At 55.0% G+C, this 20,112-nt stretch overlaps 4 protein-coding genes across 4 annotated transcripts; all 4 read left to right on the top strand.

Annotated features, from left to right (window-relative positions):
- Positions 1–623: 623 nt before the first annotated feature.
- On the top strand, positions 624–2,447 carry BJ171DRAFT_470760 (uncharacterized protein; the record flags this gene model as incomplete). Its single annotated transcript, XM_053108581.1, has 6 exons — positions 624–671; positions 848–967; positions 1,343–1,427; positions 1,722–1,909; positions 1,993–2,073; positions 2,232–2,447. The coding sequence occupies 6 exons, from the start codon at positions 624–626 to the stop codon at positions 2,445–2,447; spliced, it is 738 nt and encodes a 245-aa protein (XP_052971908.1).
- A 666-nt stretch (positions 2,448–3,113) lies between these two features.
- On the top strand, positions 3,114–5,913 carry BJ171DRAFT_485138 (citrate synthase-like protein). The gene is made up of 7 exons (XM_053109090.1): positions 3,114–3,205; positions 3,427–3,486; positions 3,657–3,764; positions 3,907–3,972; positions 4,131–4,672; positions 4,795–5,325; positions 5,536–5,913. The coding sequence occupies exons 1-7, from the start codon at positions 3,167–3,169 to the stop codon at positions 5,585–5,587; spliced, it is 1,398 nt and encodes a 465-aa protein (XP_052971907.1). The 5' UTR covers positions 3,114–3,166; the 3' UTR covers positions 5,588–5,913.
- A 307-nt stretch (positions 5,914–6,220) lies between these two features.
- BJ171DRAFT_485135 (kinase-like domain-containing protein) lies at positions 6,221–10,532 on the top strand. Its single transcript, XM_053109089.1, has 12 exons — positions 6,221–6,481; positions 6,808–6,816; positions 6,943–7,346; positions 7,781–7,916; positions 8,131–8,157; positions 8,463–8,582; positions 8,786–8,862; positions 9,003–9,088; positions 9,332–9,385; positions 9,603–9,648; positions 9,745–9,879; positions 9,974–10,532. The coding sequence occupies exons 1-12, from the start codon at positions 6,466–6,468 to the stop codon at positions 10,049–10,051; spliced, it is 1,188 nt and encodes a 395-aa protein (XP_052971906.1). The 5' UTR covers positions 6,221–6,465; the 3' UTR covers positions 10,052–10,532.
- A 973-nt stretch (positions 10,533–11,505) lies between these two features.
- On the top strand, positions 11,506–19,684 carry BJ171DRAFT_609201 (uncharacterized protein; the record flags this gene model as incomplete). Its single annotated transcript, XM_053115253.1, has 13 exons — positions 11,506–11,569; positions 11,676–11,718; positions 11,800–11,866; positions 11,985–12,036; positions 12,273–12,565; positions 12,651–12,786; positions 12,863–13,564; positions 13,640–13,907; positions 14,001–14,026; positions 14,141–18,960; positions 19,113–19,140; positions 19,212–19,490; positions 19,575–19,684. 13 exons carry the CDS (start codon positions 11,506–11,508, stop codon positions 19,682–19,684), a joined length of 6,888 nt encoding a protein of 2,295 aa, XP_052971905.1.
- Positions 19,685–20,112: the final 428 nt, after the last annotated feature.

Below are 20,112 nucleotides of genomic sequence, written 5' to 3'. Positions count from 1 at the left end.
CAGACTTTGGACTTCACAGCTCCGGAAGCAGAGAGAGAGAGAGAGAAAGAAAGAGAAAGAGAGGGACGGAGGGATAAAGAAGGAAGAGGAGGGCAGCTGTGTTTGCGCATAGCGAGGGACTGGGCGAATGCAACATTCCTACAGCATCAACTTGAGTCGGAGCACCGCCAGTAGCAAGGGGATGGGCGCGGACGCAGAAGGGCCGGTGTGGCGATCCTCAGCTCAAGCTGATTGACGGCGCAGACCGACGTCGCAGGCACTGCATATGATACAAAGATGTGCTCTTCACTCTGCCGGGAAGCTGGCCAAAGCCGCCTGTGGTTTGTGCGGTAGAAGGGCTTGCCTTGGAGACCTCTCTGGCATCGCATCGTGTGGCTCGTTTACGTAAATGTCAGACAGTCTCGGGTCTCTGCCGATTCTCATGGGCAAGGAGATATCTCCCCACGGCCCAGCAAAATCCTTTGAATGGGCCAAGCCCGCCATTCCTGTGACAACCGAGTTCAACTTTCTGCAGAATCAATTCAACATCAAGCACTTTACTATTCTAAAGTCCCTGCCACAGTTTGACGCCGACACACAATGCAGCCGCCTCGCCTTCCCAGAGCTGGAAGGCCTGGTAAAAAATGTATTTTTCCATCTCTCTGCTTGGCTATACACTTGCTCTCATCTCGGTAGTTCTCAAATGGCTCTCCAGGACTTGGGAATCTCCGACTTGAGACTGAGCCGAACTCACTATCAGACTACCAGGCGCCTACATTACCCAACTCCATGTCCACATGTGCTCCGCTGTCGAGCTGGCCGAGTTCACGTATCCACGGTGTATTTACTAGTGCTACCGTGCCCACAGGAACTAAAGGCTCTTCGTGGACAGACCTCCGAAACCAGTCGGATCGAGATCATGAACTATTGCTTCGACCTAATCATTAACCATTTTGTCGGGTTCTCGAGTCTGCTCTCGGAGATAAAGGTTCGTTTTGCTATCAGTTAGTTGCTGCTGAGACTGGCGAGGCAGCACGGCCTGCTGTCCAAGACCGTAGTCTGTGTCATATTACTAGTGCCCAAGTGGCGATATGCCGTTCGAGCTGCGATATCTGGTGGCTCTGGGTCGAGATTGTTTGCCAGGACACCGATTTTGGACGTTGAATGACTTTGAGTGATCCACGGCTCTGATCAACATCCTTTGCACAACCGCAACTGCTGGATGAAATATGGAATGCTTCCTCTGGCACACCACGGTCTCCTCATGTCGATTTCTGCATCATTTCCACTGGTTATCGATCTTGCGGGCTCGATGTCCGGGGCCTTGTCTGGATCCGCCGGATACGACCCAAGGAACCAATAGCAAGAGTATACGATGATGATCAATTCGTTTCGCAATATCGAGAACGAGAAGCTTTATCTACGGTCCAAGGTCCAGAAGTTGCTGGGTGAGCTCGGGAAGGACCACATCCATCGTGAAGCTCTCCGTATATGCAACCTGACGCACAGACTCAACAGCATTCGTAAAGAAAACCAAAAGTAAATTGCAATTCTTTGAGCCTGCTCAAATAATGCTCTAGTAGTGGAGTAGGACAGGCATACAATGGATACTGCTGTTGAACATTGCATATGATGCAGTGGTTTGGAATCGAGTTAGAGCCTGTAGAGTATGAGGAAGGTTGCCACGCAGAGCGGCACAGGGCTGATGCTACTGGATTGCAGACTCTCTGACCTGATTCTAGGTATCGAACTCGAGGTCATCAACCATGTTACGGGCCTCTACGATGAGGAGATGAGAAGTCTAGTTGATGAAAACCAGAGGCTATTGCTGCGAATCAAAGGATATTTGGGATACATCGAGGACTGGCTCAATCGCAAGCTCCAGAGCGAGCCCGAGTACGGCAATCTACTGAACCGGGTCAAGAATGAGGTAGCAGCGAGAAGGTGATTGCAAATAGACCAGAGAGCAGGGTCTTGTGGACAATCGACTGATTCTTTTTGAAATGGACACAGGGGGCAACCCTCTTGAGTCATCTGGGTCTCCGCGACGGCAAAGACGAGAGCATGCGATCTGCGGAGAATGCCAAGATCAAGGTATGCAGTGGCAGTGGTGGCAGTGGTAGTGGTAGTAGTAGTGGCAGTGGCAAGGGAGGTGGGAAGCCCGCCACTAGTCCGGCCACTCGGCTTCCAAAGTTTATTCAAAGCTCTTCTTGGCTCAATGATCTTGGATCTGGCCGCTGTGACGACACTAGGCCGAGCTCGAGGATGCAAAAAAGGCTTTCAAGTCAAAGCAACGAGAGATGCAGAAGCTTACAGAGCGTCTCGAGTCCAAGGAAGCCGATCTCGCAACTTATAAATCTAAAATCGAGGATGTACAAACCCTAAACGAGACCCTCCGTTTGAAGCTTTCCATCTTCAAGAGCGACGACCTATCCGGCGATCCTGACGACGGTGTCGAGTTTGTGTGAGGAAGCTCTGGTGTGTCATCCAACTTCTCGCACACCTGCCCACCAAAGCGACTTTCCGTAGTATTCGCATCCACCTGCGTAACTGCTCTCATGCGCTGCGCGACTATGTTCGGTCCAATTCCCACACTTTGCATGTCGCTCTGAGTGCCGGCCACCGGCCTACCTCAAGAAAACAAGGATGTACCCATTCCTGCAGATATCGCCACGTTGTTGCTGTGGAAAGCAAGATCCACACGACGACGACGACATGCCATGCGATATCGAATCACGGCGACTATAGCAAAGGACTAACGATCGTATGTGCGCTCCGAGCTATCTCTTCCGACACTGGCTATCTGTCGATTACTCTTCGGGGTTGCTGTGGGTTGCGCCCTGAGCTGGGAAGGATCGCCACGCGCGGACGTTGCGCCGATCGTGCGGGCTGGTCTCTCGGCCGACCCGCACTCTGCTTGCCTTTGCATCGGTGCTTGCATCGGCGCTCGCATCGACGCTTGTATCCAGGCGGCCGCTGGTCTGCATGTGCAACGGATCCGTTTCCACTTTTCCAGGCCGCCAGCCCCAAGCGATGGCGATACACGCGCAGGCAGGCGATAAGCCGCTGCGCCACATCAGCGAGATTCCGCACCCGCCGACAAAAGCGCAGAGAAATCTCGCTTTTTTTCGCTTCACGCCTGCAAGATCCTTGCTCTCCCCCGTCAACGGCCCTCTCTCCACACCCAATGGCTTCTCTCGCTTCGCTCCCCAGATCCTTCGTGGCTGTATGTGTACTGGATGTGCTTGTACATGAGTCATCTTGCGCTGGTCCTTGCCGGCCGTTCCTTGCCCGTCATCTCCAAGCCGCGGTTACTGCCCAACGCCCGGTCGAGCTGGGGCAGGGGAGATTGGCCTCGACACTCTGTCCCAGGACCGAGCGGCGCTGGCGACAATGCCGGCGGGCTTCGGCATCGCAGCGCTAACAAAGAATCGCTTCTCTGTCCAGGCCTCTCTGCGCAGACCCGCTGCCTTTACGGCCGCTCGCTTCTACTCTGCCAAGCCCAAGGTAAGCTCAACAGGCCGATCGACATGTCGAGGAGCAATTGCGGGCCATCGCAGCGTCCGAATGTGATTATCGGCACGGTAGCTGCAGCTATTGCGATTGCTGAATTCCTGGCGCTCCGCTGTCTTGCTAATGTGCCTGCGTCCTCATCGGCGCACCCCCTCGTTTTACAGACCCTGAAGGAGCGCTTGGTCGAGATTATTCCCGAGAAGCAGGCCGAGGTCAAGGAATTCCGTGCCAAGTATGGCAGCCGCGTCCTTGGCGAAACCACCGTTGACATGGTAATGTGCTGTGCGTGGCGGGGGGGGGTAGATTGATGTGCTGTCGACAAGGCCTGGCCGTTCGCCTCTCCGCGGACTTGATCGAGCTTGACACTTATGACCCTTTCTGTTCTCTGGACCATTTGTTCAATCGGCATCACAGGCTTACGGCGGCATGCGTGGAATCAAGGGTCTTGTCACCGAGACTTCCGTTCTCGACCCCGAGGAGGTGAGTGCCGCGAGAGGGATTCGGAGGCGCTCGATTTGGATTGCTGGCCCCTCCGCGGCGGCACTCGTCTCAAGTAGCCCCAGTAGCAAGCGCTTCGTCTGCAACGGTTATCACGTCCATTTGCGTTCTCTGCTGACTCTTCATCGTCTCTTCAACAGGGCATCCGCTTCCGTGGATACACCATCCCCGAATGCCAGCAGCTCCTCCCCGCTGCCCAGCCTGGAGGCGAGCCTCTTCCCGAGGGTCTCTTCTGGCTCCTCACCACCGGCGAGGTCCCCACTGCCGAGCAGGTCAAGGCCCTCTCTGCCGACTGGGCCGCCCGCTCCGCCATCCCCTCCTATGTCGAGGATATCCTTGACCGCTGCCCCAACACCCTGCACCCCATGTCCCAGTTCTCGTTGGCTGTCACTGCTCTCCAGCACGAGAGCAGCTTTGCCAAGGCCTACCAGAACGGCGTTCCCAAGTCCCAGTACTGGGACTACGCCTTTGAGGATGCCAACGACCTGATTGCCAAGCTTCCCAACGTTGCTGCCCGCATCTACCGCAACGTCTTCAAGGATGGCAAGGTTCCCGCCATCGACCCCAACCTCGATTACGGTGCCAACTTTGCCCACCTGCTCGGCTACACCGATCCCAACTTTGTCGAGCTCCTGCGTCTGTACCTCACCATCCACTCTGACCACGAGGGTGGAAACGTCAGGTGGGGCTCTGCTTTTGCGTCTCTGAGCGGGCGGATGCATGGGCTTAGCGAGGGCGCACTTTGCGCTGTTTATATCGGTGCCATCGCACATTGCTAACGACACCTTGGTTTGGCGTCATCAGTGCCCACACTACCCACTTGGTTGGCTCGGCTCTCTCCGATCCCTACCTTTCCTTTGCCGCTGGCCTCAACGGTCTTGCCGGTCCTCTCCACGGCCTTGCCAACCAGGAGGTCCTGCGATGGATCATCAAGCTCCGTGAGCAGGTTGGCCCCGATGCTACCGATGCCGAGATTGAGGCCTTCCTCTGGAAGACCCTCAAGTCTGGCCAGGTTGTGCCCGGCTATGGCCACGCCGTCCTTCGCAAGACCGACCCCCGCTACACTTGCCAGCGCGAGTTTGCCTTGAAGCACCTCCCCACCGACCCCATGTTCAAGGTCGTCAGCCAAATCTACAACATTGCTCCCAAGGTCCTCACTGAGCACGGCAAGACCAAGAACCCCTGGCCCAACGTCGATGCTCACAGCGGTGTCCTGCTTCAGCACTACGGCTTTGTCGAGCAGGAGTACTACACTGTCCTCTTTGGTGTCTCGCGCGCCCTCGGTGTCATGTCCAGCTTGATCTGGGACCGTATTCTCGGCCTCCCCATTGAGCGGTAAGCTTTGCGATTTCTCTTGCGTGTGTTGTTTGGCGCCCCTCACTTTTCCAAAAGCAAGACGACCCTGGTCGTCTTTGGCCCAATCTGCTGCTGTCTCCTCATTGATCTTGTGAGCAGTCTGTCCAAGGCTCTGGAGGCATTGCCGCATCCGACTACCTTTTTCTATGCCTTCGTGACTGACCATCCTCCATCTCTCCTTCCCCACAGCCCCAAGTCTCTCAGCACCGCTGCTCTGAAGAAGATGTTCGAAGGCAAATAAGCGGTTCATCTCATAGTTGTGTGACTTTTGTGCCAGATCTTCGTGTACACCGGTCGGGCTTAGATTCCTCTGCCTGAAGCCAATTCCATAAACGATTGCAAGAGGGTGGGTGCCCTCTTGCCCTTCTTGGGTAATCTCTGGAACCTTTGCTGACGGGGGTGACCGAGTCCCGAATGTGTGCGTCCGTTCCCTCCGAGCTGTTAGCCACACGGCCCCGCTGCCGAGGGGGGGCCACAACTTTCGCCAGAAAGGCTTCATATACATTTCAGTTTGTCCACGAATCGATCTGGAATGTGCCCTGGGGCATGTCTCGGAGAACCCCTCGCTTCCTTCATCGACGGATGGCGGAGTGTCAGTTCGGGCTTTGTGGGTGAAACGGAGGGCCAATCTTTGACATCCTCCGGTTCTGGTTTGGAGACTTTGCTCATGTGCGGAGAGCTGTGTGGCTCGTTTTGCTGCATCAGCACAGGCATCGGTATCAGCATCGCCACCCCTCTGATCACCATCGGCGTCACCCCGTCCTCCCAATGCCATTGCATTGTTCTGCCGGTGCTGCTTCGCATTGCCTCTGCCAACCGGCCTGTCTGCCTGCCTGCCTGCCTGCCTGCCAGAGATCGGTGCAGCATCGTCAATGTCGATGCTCATCCCGCCGCCCCCCTCTTTTTTTTCGCTCCATTTCCGGTCGCCACGCGAGGTTCGAAGCCAGCCGCCTTTTGGGGATTCTCCGTCCCTCCAGGCTTCCCGTGCGCCAGGACCGACATCGACAGCCGACCCACTGGCGACCAGCTGTCTGCCCTTGATCTCCTCGGCTCGGATCCAGAATCCCCATCTCCATCTGCGCGCCCCCTCCCCAAGGCCCCTCGCAGCACTCGCCCACAATGTCGCGAAGATCATGTGGGTATCGATCCTGTTGCTGGTCTTTCGGACACTTTGTCCTGCCGTTCCGTTTTGCTGGTCCAGCTCTCCTGCTGTAATTTGGCGATTGTTGAGGCGGTGAATTGCAATGTTCCAAGTCGCCCTTTGCTGCCTTCATTGGCGCTCGCATCGCTTGATTTGGCACTCGATTTTGGCAGCCCCCTCGAGCCCCACGACATCCGCTGTGCTGTTGCTGATGGACGTTGTTCCTCTCTTGTCGGCTGCACGGCCTCATTACATTCGGTCTCGGTCAACTCTCGGCCCTGTTTTCCCTCCCCCCCGGCTGGCGGGCTGCGACGCTGAAGTGGGATCGTGTAGGTGACGTGCTGCCTATCCGGGTCTTGCTCTTCCATCTTGCCGTTTCGGCGTTGGCTTCCGCTCGGCTTGTCTGCCGGGTCTGGCGCTCATTCTATTGCTCTATGCTCTCTGCGACCATGCAGCAGAAGTCAAAGAGACCCTTGATGCCCAAACCTCGGAGCTCGCCAATGGACAGCGACAACTCAATCAATACACTATCCAGAAGGTGTTGGGTCGGGGCAGCTTTGGCACTGTGCATCTAGGCTTCAACAACGACAGCAAATACTACGTCGCCATCAAGGAATTCAGTAAATCCAAGCTCAGAAAAATCCAGCTGTCGAAGCAAGGAGGCATGTTCGGCGCCCGTGGAAGACTTGGCCGAGGCCGAGGCCGAGGCGGCGCTGTTGCTGGAGGCACCACCCATAGTGACATGCCAAAGCCCAGCGACAATCCCATCGACCTGGTTCGTGGCGAAATCGCCATCCTCAAAAAGCTGAACCACCAAAATGTCGTCAAGCTGTACGAGGTCCTGGACGACCCCACGCAGGTACAGCCGGTGCTTTGCTTGCCACCATCCGCCTTTCCGTTGATGTAGATTTTGCGACGACTCCCTGACGATTCCCTGGTGCTTCATCCCGGGGCCTCTTGATTACTCCCTTCCACGATATCTTCGTTTGCGGTGGCTGAGCAATCCGCGGCGGGGACGAACAGTGATGCCAGAATAGTGGCCGGCGTTTCTGTTGTATTCAGAGCGACAGTCTGCGCTTTCCAAGTCACGTAGCTCTCGGAATCAGAATAACCACCCTCCGTCTCCACTCCTTCACCCACTTCTACCCTTCTACTTTCTCCCACCTTTTCATACCATCGCCTTGTGTCTTTACCGTTTCTTCCCGCCTTCATCGCATTGGCTCAACTTTCCGCCAAATATGGCGACCTTGCCGACTTTCGCCTCTCTAACACACTGTCAATTTGTTGTCCTAGGACTCTTTATACATGGTTTTCGAGCTCTGCAGCAAGGGTGCTGTGATGGATGTTGGGCTAGACAATGATTCCGAGCCTTTGAGCGAGTCAGAAGCCCGCCGATACTTCCAAGGCATGCTCCTCGGAATCGAATATTGTAAGCTTTCCTAATGACTGCAATTGCCTCGCTGCTCTGTCGTCATGATGTTGCGCCAGAGGCGACTGGATGCCTTCCGCTATGTCAGCACGGCACCCATATGCTTCGTAACAGCTGTTCGATGCCCGAATGCTGCACATTCGCGCGGGATGCTCATGGCGAGCAAATGCTGGGCATCCATCTAATCGTGCTCCGCGGGTGCTTTCCGAATCAGTGCACGAACATGACATTGCCCATCGTGGTGAGTATTCTGCTCTGCTCCGGAGGTTTGTGGTGCACTGGTCGATGCACGACACAAATGTCCAATCGATTTATTGTGGCTATTATTGGTTCATCTAGATATCAAGGTCTCCGGTTTGGTGCCAAATCTTTTCGGCCGGTAGCATGGGCTGCAGATCGAGCAACACGCCATTGGGATATATAAGATGACATGCAATTCCCTTGAAAGGCTCTTTCGAGGTCGATCTTGTGCGAGCAAGTTGCTTCACCGACCTGGTAGAGTACCTGGTTGCTGGTCTGGCCTCACATCATGTGTCTCCTACCCCTATATCCAGCCCGACAACCTTCTCGTATCCGCCGACGGCACCCTCAAAATCGTTGACTTTGGAGTGTCGGAAATTTTCACCAAAACCAGCGACAAGCTTAAAAAGTCTGCGGGCTCGCCAGGTGATCAACTATGCGCGGTTGGATGCATTCTGGCCTGTCGTCAGAAAGTGTGTGCGGTGGTGATGGGGGGGGGGAGGGCATTATATGCGTGCGTGTGCGTGCATGTGCGCTTGGGTGGGCAAGTTGGCTGACTCAGCTCGAGTATGCATGCTTGCGACTCCATACTGACAGAGTGCCGATGTTGATTGCTTGAACTTTCCCAGCCTTTTTTGCACCCGAAATGTGCGTTGCCCAGCACGGAGAGCTTTCGGCCAAGGCTGCCGATATCTGGGCAATGGGGGTAGGTAATCGCTCACAGGCGTTGCCTTTCTCGTCCAGCTCGCATTTACCCGCGCATCACTATGTCGGCATCGGCTGTCATGCTGCTCGTGTTGAATCGGGCTATGAATTTTGGGATACTGGCGCGCGTTTTTTCCGTAGGTTACGTTGTATTGCCTCGTTTTTGGCCGCCTCCCGTTCCGAGGAAAGTCTATTATTGATCTATACGAGAGTATCAAGAACGATGAGTACGTAGCTGCTTCGCCGATGTGGCCTCTGCTCCGTGAGATCAAGAATGCGACGAAATGCGTCATGAAGGCCATGCGTGTGAATTCGCATCGTTGCTATTGCTGGTTCGAACGACTCAATATGCTCCGGTCTAATGCGCTGTCCATGCGATCGGCATGGTTGGTTCAATCTGCCTTTGGGATGGGGGTATTGCCTGGGCTCGACTGTAATAATGACTCACGTTTATTCCCATGGACGCCAAGACCCCCAATTCCCGATACTGCTGATGCAGCCTTGGCTGACTTGCTTCGGAAGATGTAGGTTGATGGCCATGTCTTGGATTCTTCCTTTTCGCGCACGGCGCTGTGTTCAAAGAATCTGCTCGACGCCGTCTGCTCGATGCCGTCTGCTCGATGCCGTCCGCTCGGCGATGACACTCGTTGCTGATCTGAGGCCGTGACCAATGTCTTGATCATCCACGGCTACTGGTCTCGGCTGCAGTGATTAACCCGAGTCCTTGAAACTCTGCTTCAGATTGGACAAGGATCCCCAGAGGCGAGCCTCCCTCGACGACATTAGGGTAGGCTAACCTCGCTCTCGACTAGTTGTGTTTGAATGAGCGGGGAATAGTGCTCCACACTCTGAAACTCTCGACCGGCCCGTTTGCCCTATCCAGACTCACATATGGGTCAACGATCATGGAAAGTCGCCCATCAAGTCTAAAGAACAAAACTGTGTCGGTCTTGTTGAGGAGATCACCAAGGAGGAGTATGATGCTGCCGTCAAGAATGTGGCCACCTTGTTTACAGTGGTATGCTAGATTCAAACCCCCCTCTTGCATGCAGTACGATGGGGCCTGTCCTGTTCGTTGGGCGCGCATACTCACATCTCTGTACTTTGTCCAGCTCAAGGCCGCAAGCGTATGGAAGAGCAAAGCCCGGACGGGCTCCAGCGGGAACCTGCATACTCCCGATGATCATTGAGAAAGCTTGCCACACCAACCGTTTTCCATGCACGTTCTTTGTTGGCGGTCAGTTTTCATGGCCAGTCGGCGTACGACTTGTACACCACAAAATGAGAAACCGGCCGATTGTTGCATATTTTGCGCGATTTGAGTGGCTCATCGATCGGAGAACAATTGGTTTATCATCCACTGCCACTACTGCCGTCAGCGTGTCTTCTCCAAAGTGTGCACACGACTCCATTGTCGAACCCTATTGCAGCAATTGACCCGCACACAGCGACCATGTTCTCGGTTGTGCGAGCGTTGCTATGGATCATCCTGTTGCTGGAGCGTATCGGTGTGTGCATCAAACAGTCACTTTCTGGCAACAGCAGCTCAAGTCTGCTGGTCCGTAGGCTCCAGTGGGCAAGCCATGCGATTGTTTCCCGTCCTGGTTGGCAATCTCTTTGTTTTCGTTGGTTTGGGAAGCATGGTCTTGAATACACTTGGTCGATCCCCTGTATCGATGTGGGAGTGTGGTGCATTCACTCGATGTGGGAGTGCGATGCATTCACTCGATGTGGGAGTGTGGTGCATTCACTCGATGTGGGAGTGCGATGCATTCACTCGACCCTCTGGATTGCTCCATGGTTTGTCGATATCAAGATACTCTGCCTTCTCAAGTCGCTTGGCTCCCCGGCACTGTGAGCACGCCCGGAGATCGAGTCGCCTGGGTGGCGTCCTTGATTCAAAATACAGAATGGTCATGGCCAGCGCATTGGTCTTGGGTAACAAAATCTTTGGTCAATGGTCAAAATCACGGGTGTCCCGTTTTTTATTGGATTGACCGTAATACATGGGTTCGAGTGCCGATCAAAGTCGTCTGATTCGCACAACCTACACCCGTGCGTTGAGGCGTCCCGAGTTCGCTGTAACCATCGGGATTTCATTTCATGTCACGGACACTACTGAGTCAAACGGGCGCACTCCTCACTTCATATTTTGGGGACAGCATCGACGACGATCCTTCGTCCGCGGATTGCCGCTACTCTCAATCAGCCGCCGGCGCGCCTGCCAAGGTGCCTTTCGCAACAGCTGCAGCAGCTGCTGCTGCCGCACGCCATTACACCAGCACTCTCTCTGGCCCCGGCGGCTTTGCCTTTGTTCGCGCCACTCTGCGTTGGCGCCTGACACATTGCACGAGCCGCCGGCCCAGATCTCGGTGATGTTGCTGCAGTTGAAAGGCGCGTGCCTCGGTGGCCCGCCCTTGGCCCTGGGCGGGCAAGCGCGGGGCATTTGCGCGCTGAGAAAGACATCGGCCGCCCGCCTCGTTCTGGCGCTGCGACGGATGCCTGATACTGCTGTCGTCCATGTTCATATAAATTTACATGCTCGCCTGGCCCGGATTGCTCCTCACCCCTTGCCCTTGGCTCGCCTACCGATTCTTAGTATCATCCGAGATTCGGCTGGGGTATCGTTTGTTCATCAGTCATCATGCCTTTTGATCCTCGAAAGGCCGGCGGGGCCAACCTTGGCCTCTTGTTTTTTGTGGCTCAATGTAAGCTCGAATGAAATCATACCCACCACTCTCGGCTTGAATGTTTGGGAATCTGTTTGAGCGTATGCTAAGCGATTGTTTCTCCCGCCACCATGGCTGCTGGCAGTGCTGGCCATGGTCAATGCCCAATTCTGTGATTTTATGCAGCTGTAAGTTTATCGTTCGCAGACATTTTCTTTTGCACTTGCCGAGACGGAATGGAGCCTGACTGATGCGCTCGAATGATACAGTTATGATCCCTTTGAGCTCTTTGATACCAGCGGCAATGTTCTGTGGAACGGTCACATCCTGAGCGAGGTAGGTCCCCTTTGGGTGATTCCAAAAGCAGGTACCGGAGAGGTGTCGATCACAGAGCCTTTTGGAAACACAAGGCATCTTCTGGTTCATTAACTTTGAGCATCGCTCCATCCGACAGACACCCCTCTGTACCGCAATCGCCATCGATTCCACCAATATCAACATTCCCAGTAAGGAATACTGAGCTACATCTCGATAATCCATCCCTCTCCAGCAACATCGAGCGCAGATTCGGTTCAGGATAATAAGCGTCTAAATCTTGCATATAGATGCATCGACCGCCTGGTTCCCGGCAAGCACCAACTTTGATTGTAGTGAACAGGACCAGTTGTGGTCTTTGGTCGACACGCCTTCTCTCACTTTCTGGTATACTGCCGGCACCGCGGTACCCTCATCCTGCCTCAAGACCAGGATCATCCCCTCTCCCTCGCCTTCTCCTTCCCCTTCCCCCTCGCCCTCACCTTCTCCCTCCCCGTCTCCCTCTCCTTCCCCCTCGCCCTCACCATCTCCCTCACCTTCACCCTCACCATCCCCCTCTCCTTCTCCCTCACCATCGCCCTCTCCATCTCCCTCTCCATCTCCATCCCCCTCTCCATCTCCATCCCCCTCTCCATCTCCATCTCCCTCTCCGTCACCGTCTCCGTCTCCTTCCCCGGCTCCGGCTCCCATTACTGCTGCGCCGTCATGGACTTGTACCAAGTAAGTTGATCTCATCGAAAGGCCAATCACGAAAGGCAGGACACGACGGCATGCTAAGCCTATCCTTTCATACAGCGCTGGCCAGCCTCGTGTTGGAGATCCAGCCATTCTGTTTGTTCCCAATACTCTCTCGTCTACTTCAAACTACGTCCCTTGGGGCACAGACGTGGCCGCTGTTGTAACCCAGTCGGGAAACGAGTGCATTGGTCTCGACTATCAAGGTAACCTGTTCTCACTTCCCGCTCACTATGTACCCATCGACTCATGGATCGCGAACTAACACGAAACATTCTACAGGAGCCGTTTTGTGGTTCTCCTTGAGCGACTTTTCCTGCACCAATGGAATCATTCGACAGATTAGCGAGTTTCAAACGGTCGGATCTACAACCAGTCCAAGCATTGTGGCCAGCGGCTGCTTCAGCACGGTTTCTCCATCCCCTTCCCCAAGTCCGTCGCCTGTGCCTGTGCCTGTGTGTAACATCTGCCAGAACCCGGTCAACCCAAAACTCCTACCTGGACAGAGTCTTGTCTCTCCCAAGTCACTGACGACCACTGATGGATCTTCGAACTCGTATTCCCTGAGCATGAATGCCGATGGAAGCCTCTCTCTGTCCGACAACGGAGTCGTGTACTGGCAATCAACGAGTGGAACTTCGCATCCCGCATCACAATACGAATTGCTGCTTTCCAACACGCAGCTTATCGTTTTGAATGAAGATACACAGACTCCGAACTGGCTCCTTGATTTCTCAACGGCGACGGGTCCGCTCTGTGCCACGCTTCAAACGACCGGCCATTTTACGATTTATGATGCCAACTGTGCCGCCCTCTGGGATGTTGGACCACCCTCACCTTCGCCCTCACCTTCGCCCTCACCTTCGCCCTCACCTTCGCCCTCACCTTCGCCCTCACCTTCGCCCTCACCTTCGCCCTCACCTTCGCCATCTCCATCCCCCTCTCCATCTCCCTCACCTTCCCCATCGGCTTCACCCGTTCCAGGTATGTTGAAAGCTCAAATGTAATTTGGGTTGTGAAGGGCATTGTGGCTGTTGACTAACAAATGCTTCACTACAGTTGCCTGCTACTTGTGCCAGGCGAGCCCCTCGATCTTTTCTGATGTTCAAGATAGCTTCTTGGTATCAAGCGGTAACAACGAGCTTCTCATTGCATCCGATAGCGACAATGGCCTCCCGATTCGCCTTGTCATGCAATCCGATGGAAACCTTGTTCTTTATGAGTCGAACAACGTACTATGGCTGAGCAACACGGCTCAGCATAACCCATCCGGAAGCTACAGTCTGGTGCTAGGTGCTGACGGCGATCTCGCAGTGATATCCGGAACGTCAGAGCAGCCAAATGGAAGTAACATACTATGGGACACGCAGACATCAGGATTTGGGGCAGGACCTTATTGTGCCACACTACAACCGGATAGGAACTTTGTCATTTATGATATGAAATGTAGGCCTATTTGGGACACGCACACGAATCTCAATCCAACAAAGAAGGTTTCGAGTTCAACGACAAGCACTATCACCACGACTGTCGCAACATCTATCACCACAACTGCTCCAGTGAAAACCACGACTACAACCGTTCCTCCTGTCACCACGACTACCACTGTTCCTCCTGCCACCACGACTACAACCGTTGCTCCTGTCACCACGACTACCACCGTTGCTCCCGTCACCACAACTACCACCGTTGCTCCTGTCACCACGACTACAACCGTTCCTCCCGTCACCACGACTACCACTGTTCCTCCTGCCACCACGACTACAACCGTTGCTCCCGTCACCACGACTACCACCGTTACTCCTGTCACCACAACTACAACCGTTCCTTCCGTTACCACAACTACCACCGTTCCTCCTGTCACCACGACTACCACCGTTGCTCCCGTTACCACAACTACCACCGTTCCTCCTGTCACCACCACAACTACCGTTCCTCCTGTCACCACAACTACAACCGTTCCTCCCGTCACCACAACTACCGCTGTTCCTCCTGCCACCACGACTACAACCGTTGCTCCCGTCACCACGACTACCACCGTTACTCCTGTCACCACAACTACCACCGTTCCTCCCGTCACCACAACTACCACCGTTGCTCCTGTCACCACGACTACCACCGTTGCTCCCGTCACCACGACTACAATCGCTCCTCCCGTCACCACCACAACTACCGTTCCTCCCGTCACCACCACTACCACTGTTGCTCCCGTTACCACGACTACCACCGCTCCCGTCACCACCACGACTACCGTTCCTCCTGTCACCACAACTGCTCCGGCTAGCTCCACAACTACCACCGTTCCTCCTGTCACCACGACTACCACCGTTGCTCCCGTCACCACCACGACTACCGTTCCTCCTGTCACCACGACTACCGTTCCTCCTGTCACCACGACTACAACCGCTCCTCCCGTCACCACCACAACTACCGTTCCTCCTGTCACCACGACTACAACCGTTCCTCCTGTCACCACAACTACTACTGTTCCTCCTGCCACCACGACTACAACCGTTCCTCCCGTCACCACGACTACAACCGTTCCTCCTGTCACCACAACTGCTCCGGCTAGCTCCACCACGACTACCGTTCCTCCCGTCACCACGACTACTACCGTTCCTCCTGTCACCACGACTACTACCGTTCCTCCCGTCACCACGACTACTACCGTTCCTCCTGTCACCACGACTACTACCGTTCCTCCCGTCACCACGACTACAACCGTTCCTCCCGTCACCACAACTACCACCGTTCCTCCCGTCACCACCACGACTACCGTTCCTCCTGTCACCACGACTACCACCGTTCCTCCTGTCACCACAACTACCACCGTTGCTCCTGTCACCACAACTGCTCCGGCTAGCTCCACAACTACCACCGTTCCTCCTGTCACCACGACTACAACCGTTCCTCCTGTCACCACGACTACTACCGTTCCTCCCGTCACCACGACTACAACCGTTCCTCCTGTCACCACAACTACCACCGTTCCTTCCGTTACCACAACTACCACCGTTCCTCCCGTCACCACCACGACTACCGTTCCTCCCGTCACCACGACTACCACCGTTCCTTCCGTTACCACAACTACCACCGTTCCTCCCGTCACCACGACTACTACCGTTCCTCCCGTCACCACGACTACTACCGTTCCTCCTGTCACCACAACTGCTCCGGCTAGCTCCACAACTACCACCGTTCCTCCCGTCACCACGACTACAACCGTTGCTCCTGTCACCACGACTACAACCGTTGCTCCTGTCACCACAACTGCTCCGGCTAGCTCCACGACTACCACTGTTGCTCCCGTCACCACCACAACTACCGTTCCTCCTGTCACCACGACTACCACTGTTCCTCCTATCACCACAACTACAACCGTTCCTTCCGTTACCACAACTACCACCGTTCCTCCCGTCACCACGACTACTACCGTTCCTCCCGTCACCACGACTACTACCGTTCCTCCTGTCACCACAACTGCTCCGGCTAGCACCACCACGACTACCGTTCTTCCCGTCACCACCACGACTACCGTTCCTCCCGTCACCACAACTACCACCGTTCCTCCCGTCACCACCACGACTACCGTTCCTCCTGTCACCACAACTGCTCCGGCTAGCTCCACAACTACCACCGTTCCTCCTGTCACCACGACTACCACCGTTGCTCCCGTCACCACAACTACCACCGTTCCTCCCGTCACCACAACTACTACTGTTCCTCCTGCCACCACGACTACCACCGCTCCCGTCACCACCACGACTACCGTTCCTCCTGTCACCACAACTGCTCCGGCTAGCTCCACAACTACCACCGTTCCTCCTGTCACCACGACTACCACCGTTGCTCCCGTCACCACCACGACTACCGTTCCTCCTGTCACCACGACTACCGTTCCTCCTGTCACCACGACTACAACCGCTCCTCCCGTCACCACCACAACTACCGTTCCTCCTGTCACCACGACTACCACCGTTGCTCCTGTCACCACGACTACAACCGTTCCTCCTGTCACCACAACTACTACTGTTCCTCCTGCCACCACGACTACAACCGTTCCTCCCGTCACCACGACTACAACCGTTCCTCCTGTCACCACAACTGCTCCGGCTAGCTCCACCACGACTACCGTTCCTCCCGTCACCACGACTACTACCGTTCCTCCTGTCACCACGACTACTACCGTTCCTCCCGTCACCACGACTACAACCGTTCCTCCTGTCACCACAACTACCACCGTTCCTTCCGTTACCACCACGACTACCGTTCCTCCCGTCACCACCACGACTACCGTTCCTCCCGTCACCACAACTACCACCGTTCCTCCCGTCACCACCACGACTACCGTTCCTCCTGTCACCACGACTACCACCGTTCCTCCTGTCACCACAACTACCACCGTTGCTCCTGTCACCACAACTGCTCCGGCTAGCTCCACAACTACCACCGTTCCTCCTGTCACCACGACTACAACCGTTCCTCCTGTCACCACGACTACTACCGTTCCTCCCGTCACCACGACTACAACCGTTCCTCCTGTCACCACAACTACCACCGTTCCTTCCGTTACCACAACTACCACCGTTCCTTCCGTTACCACAACTACCACCGTTCCTCCTGTCACCACAACTACAACCGCTCCTCCTGTCACCACAACTACAACCGCTCCTCCTGTCACCACAACTACCACCGTTCCTCCTGTCACCACGACTACAACCGTTCCTCCTGTCACCACGACTACCACCGTTGCTCCTGTCACCACGACTACAACCGTTCCTCCTGTCACCACAACTACTACTGTTCCTCCTGCCACCACGACTACAACCGTTGCTCCTGTCACCACAACTGCTCCGGCTAGCTCCACAACTACCACCGTTCCTCCTGTCACCACGACTACAACCGTTCCTCCTGTCACCACGACTACTACCGTTCCTCCCGTCACCACGACTACAACCGTTCCTCCCGTCACCACAACTACTACCGTTCCTCCCGTCACCACGACTACTACCGTTCCTCCTGTCACCACAACTGCTCCGGCTAGCTCCACAACTACCACCGTTCCTCCTGTCACCACGACTACCACCGTTGCTCCCGTCACCACAACTACCACCGTTCCTCCCGTCACCACAACTACCACCGTTCCTCCCGTCACCACGACTACAACCGTTGCTCCTGTCACCACGACTACAACCGTTGCTCCTGTCACCACAACTGCTCCGGCTAGCTCCACGACTACCACTGTTGCTCCCGTCACCACCACAACTACCGTTCCTCCTGTCACCACGACTACCACTGTTCCTCCTATCACCACAACTACAACCGTTCCTCCCGTTACCACGACTACCACCGTTCCTCCCGTTACCACGACTACAACCGTTCCTCCCGTTACCACGACTACAACCGTTCCTCCCGTCACCACAACTAAAACCGTTGCTCCTGTCACCACGACTGCTCCGGCTAGCTCCACGACTACCACTGTTGCTCCCGTTACCACAACTACCACCGTTCCTCCTGTCACCACGACTACCACTGTTCCTCCTATCACCACGACTACCACCGTTGCTCCCGTCACCACAACTACCACCGTTCCTCCCGTCACCACAACTACCACCGTTCCTCCCGTCACCACGACTACAACCGTTGCTCCTGTCACCACGACTACAACCGTTGCTCCTGTCACCACAACTGCTCCGGCTAGCTCCACGACTACCACTGTTGCTCCCGTTACCACAACTACCACCGTTCCTCCTGTCACCACGACTACCACTGTTCCTCCTATCACCACGACTACCACCGTTGCTCCCGTCACCACAACTACCACCGTTCCTCCCGTCACCACAACTACCACCGTTGCCTCCTGTCACCACAACTACAACCGCTCCTCCTGTCACCACAACTACAACCGCTCCTCCTGTCACCACAACTACCACCGTTCCTCCTGTCACCACGACTACAACCGTTCCTCCTGTCACCACGACTACCACCGTTGCTCCTGTCACCACGACTACAACCGTTCCTCCTGTCACCACAACTACTACTGTTCCTCCTGCCACCACGACTACAACCGTTGCTCCTGTCACCACGACTACAACCGTTGCTCCTGTCACCACCACAACTACCGTTCCTCCTGTCACCACGACTACCACTGTTCCTCCTATCACCACAACTACAACCGTTCCTCCCGTTACCACGACTACCACCGTTCCTCCCGTCACCACGACTACCACCGTTGCTCCTGTCACCACGACTACCACCGTTGCTCCTGTCACCACGACTACCACCGTTGCTCCTGTCACCACAACTGGTTCGAGTGTGTCTACATCAACTTCTACCAGTCCAATCCCGAGTCCCTCTCCAACCTCCTCCTGCACTCCCTCGTAAGTATTTCATTCGTTTGACGCCTCATTTGCTTGTTCTTGTCCCTAATCTCGTTCATCCCCATAGCACCGATTTCACTGCTGGTATCACGGCGCGAGTTGTTCACTCTGATTGGTACGAAGAAACGGTTATCGATGAAAGTACCGTACAGTGCGTTGCCTTGGACTATGGCTTCGGAAGTAAGTATGGCGCTCCCTCGGTCCCCTCTCTTCCTTCTCTGCCACTCACTGATTTCCCTTACTTCTCGTAGAGCGTCTTTGGTTCAGCAAAACGGACGTTCAGTGCGATAGCGACTCCTCTACTGTCTTCAACTGGAGCCAGGGCATCGCATTCGGCGAGGTTCCTCAGCAGTGCGACCCTGTTCCTGGTCCCCACTGTAGCGGCTCTCCCGTTCTCTTCCTGGGCTCCCCTGTCATTGTCACCTTCAGCCCTGTTCAACTTGAAGGCACAAATCTTGAGTCGATTCCTCCCTGGAACGCCAACGTGACAGATGTCCTTCCTAAATGTATTGGTTTGGAATATGATTCTGGTAAGTCCACCGTTGTCATCCCAGCCAGCTATCATCTGATTTGAATTGCTTCGCCGCGTTCTGACGTACTTTTGTCTCTTTCAGATAAAATATGGTTCCTCACCTCCGACTTTGATTGCGTCAGCGGCGTTGACACTGTTGAGTATTCTGCGGTTCACGCCTGGGGTACAGTTGTCCCCGAGTATTGCAACTAGTTCCTTGCGCTGGGTGGCCATCCACAACACAGCGTGCCAAGCGGCGCCGCCTTTAAGCCATGGTCGAATGTATAAAGTTACCATTCGGCATGACTTTGCAAGCAATTGTGAATAATTTGTATCTATCCAATTATGTATCTACAGCCGCAGACGCAGGAAGACACAGACTGTGACTATTCTCTGTGCAACAACCACGGGCCTGAAACCCGATGATCTGTTGGCCGCATGGTTTTAGTATGTGATCGTTATTCGTTTTGGTTGAGAATCAAACTGTTCTTATGGATTTAGGAAGCAAATACTGAATATATTGAGTTGATCTCCTTTGGTGGTGATCGACTGGTGCACTGCAATCATGTTCCGCGACGTATTGATATCGCGATGTGAGAGTGCGGGGCACGCGATCGATCCTCTCGATCGCTCTGAGTCAA

The sequence above is a fragment of the Polychytrium aggregatum genome, assembly GCF_025602895.1.
Source record: "Polychytrium aggregatum strain JEL109 chromosome Unknown BJ171scaffold_1, whole genome shotgun sequence".
Lineage (NCBI taxonomy): Eukaryota > Fungi > Chytridiomycota > Chytridiomycetes > Polychytriales > Polychytrium > Polychytrium aggregatum.
Note: the sequence above shows the minus strand (reverse complement) of the source record. Positions and strands in the feature narration are given on the sequence as shown.

Coding starts and splice junctions, on each gene's coding strand:
- BJ171DRAFT_485138 (XM_053109090.1), top strand. CDS start 3,167: ATGGCTTCTCTCGCTTCGCTCCCCAGATCCTTCGTGGCT. Junction 3,206..3,426: donor TCCCCAGATCCTTCGTGGCT/GTATGTGTACTG, acceptor TTCTCTGTCCAG/GCCTCTCTGCGCAGACCCGC. Junction 3,973..4,130: donor CCGTTCTCGACCCCGAGGAG/GTGAGTGCCGCG, acceptor TCTCTTCAACAG/GGCATCCGCTTCCGTGGATA.
- BJ171DRAFT_485135 (XM_053109089.1), top strand. Junction 7,347..7,780: donor TCCTGGACGACCCCACGCAG/GTACAGCCGGTG, acceptor TTGTTGTCCTAG/GACTCTTTATACATGGTTTT. Junction 9,649..9,744: donor CCTCCCTCGACGACATTAGG/GTAGGCTAACCT, acceptor TGCCCTATCCAG/ACTCACATATGGGTCAACGA.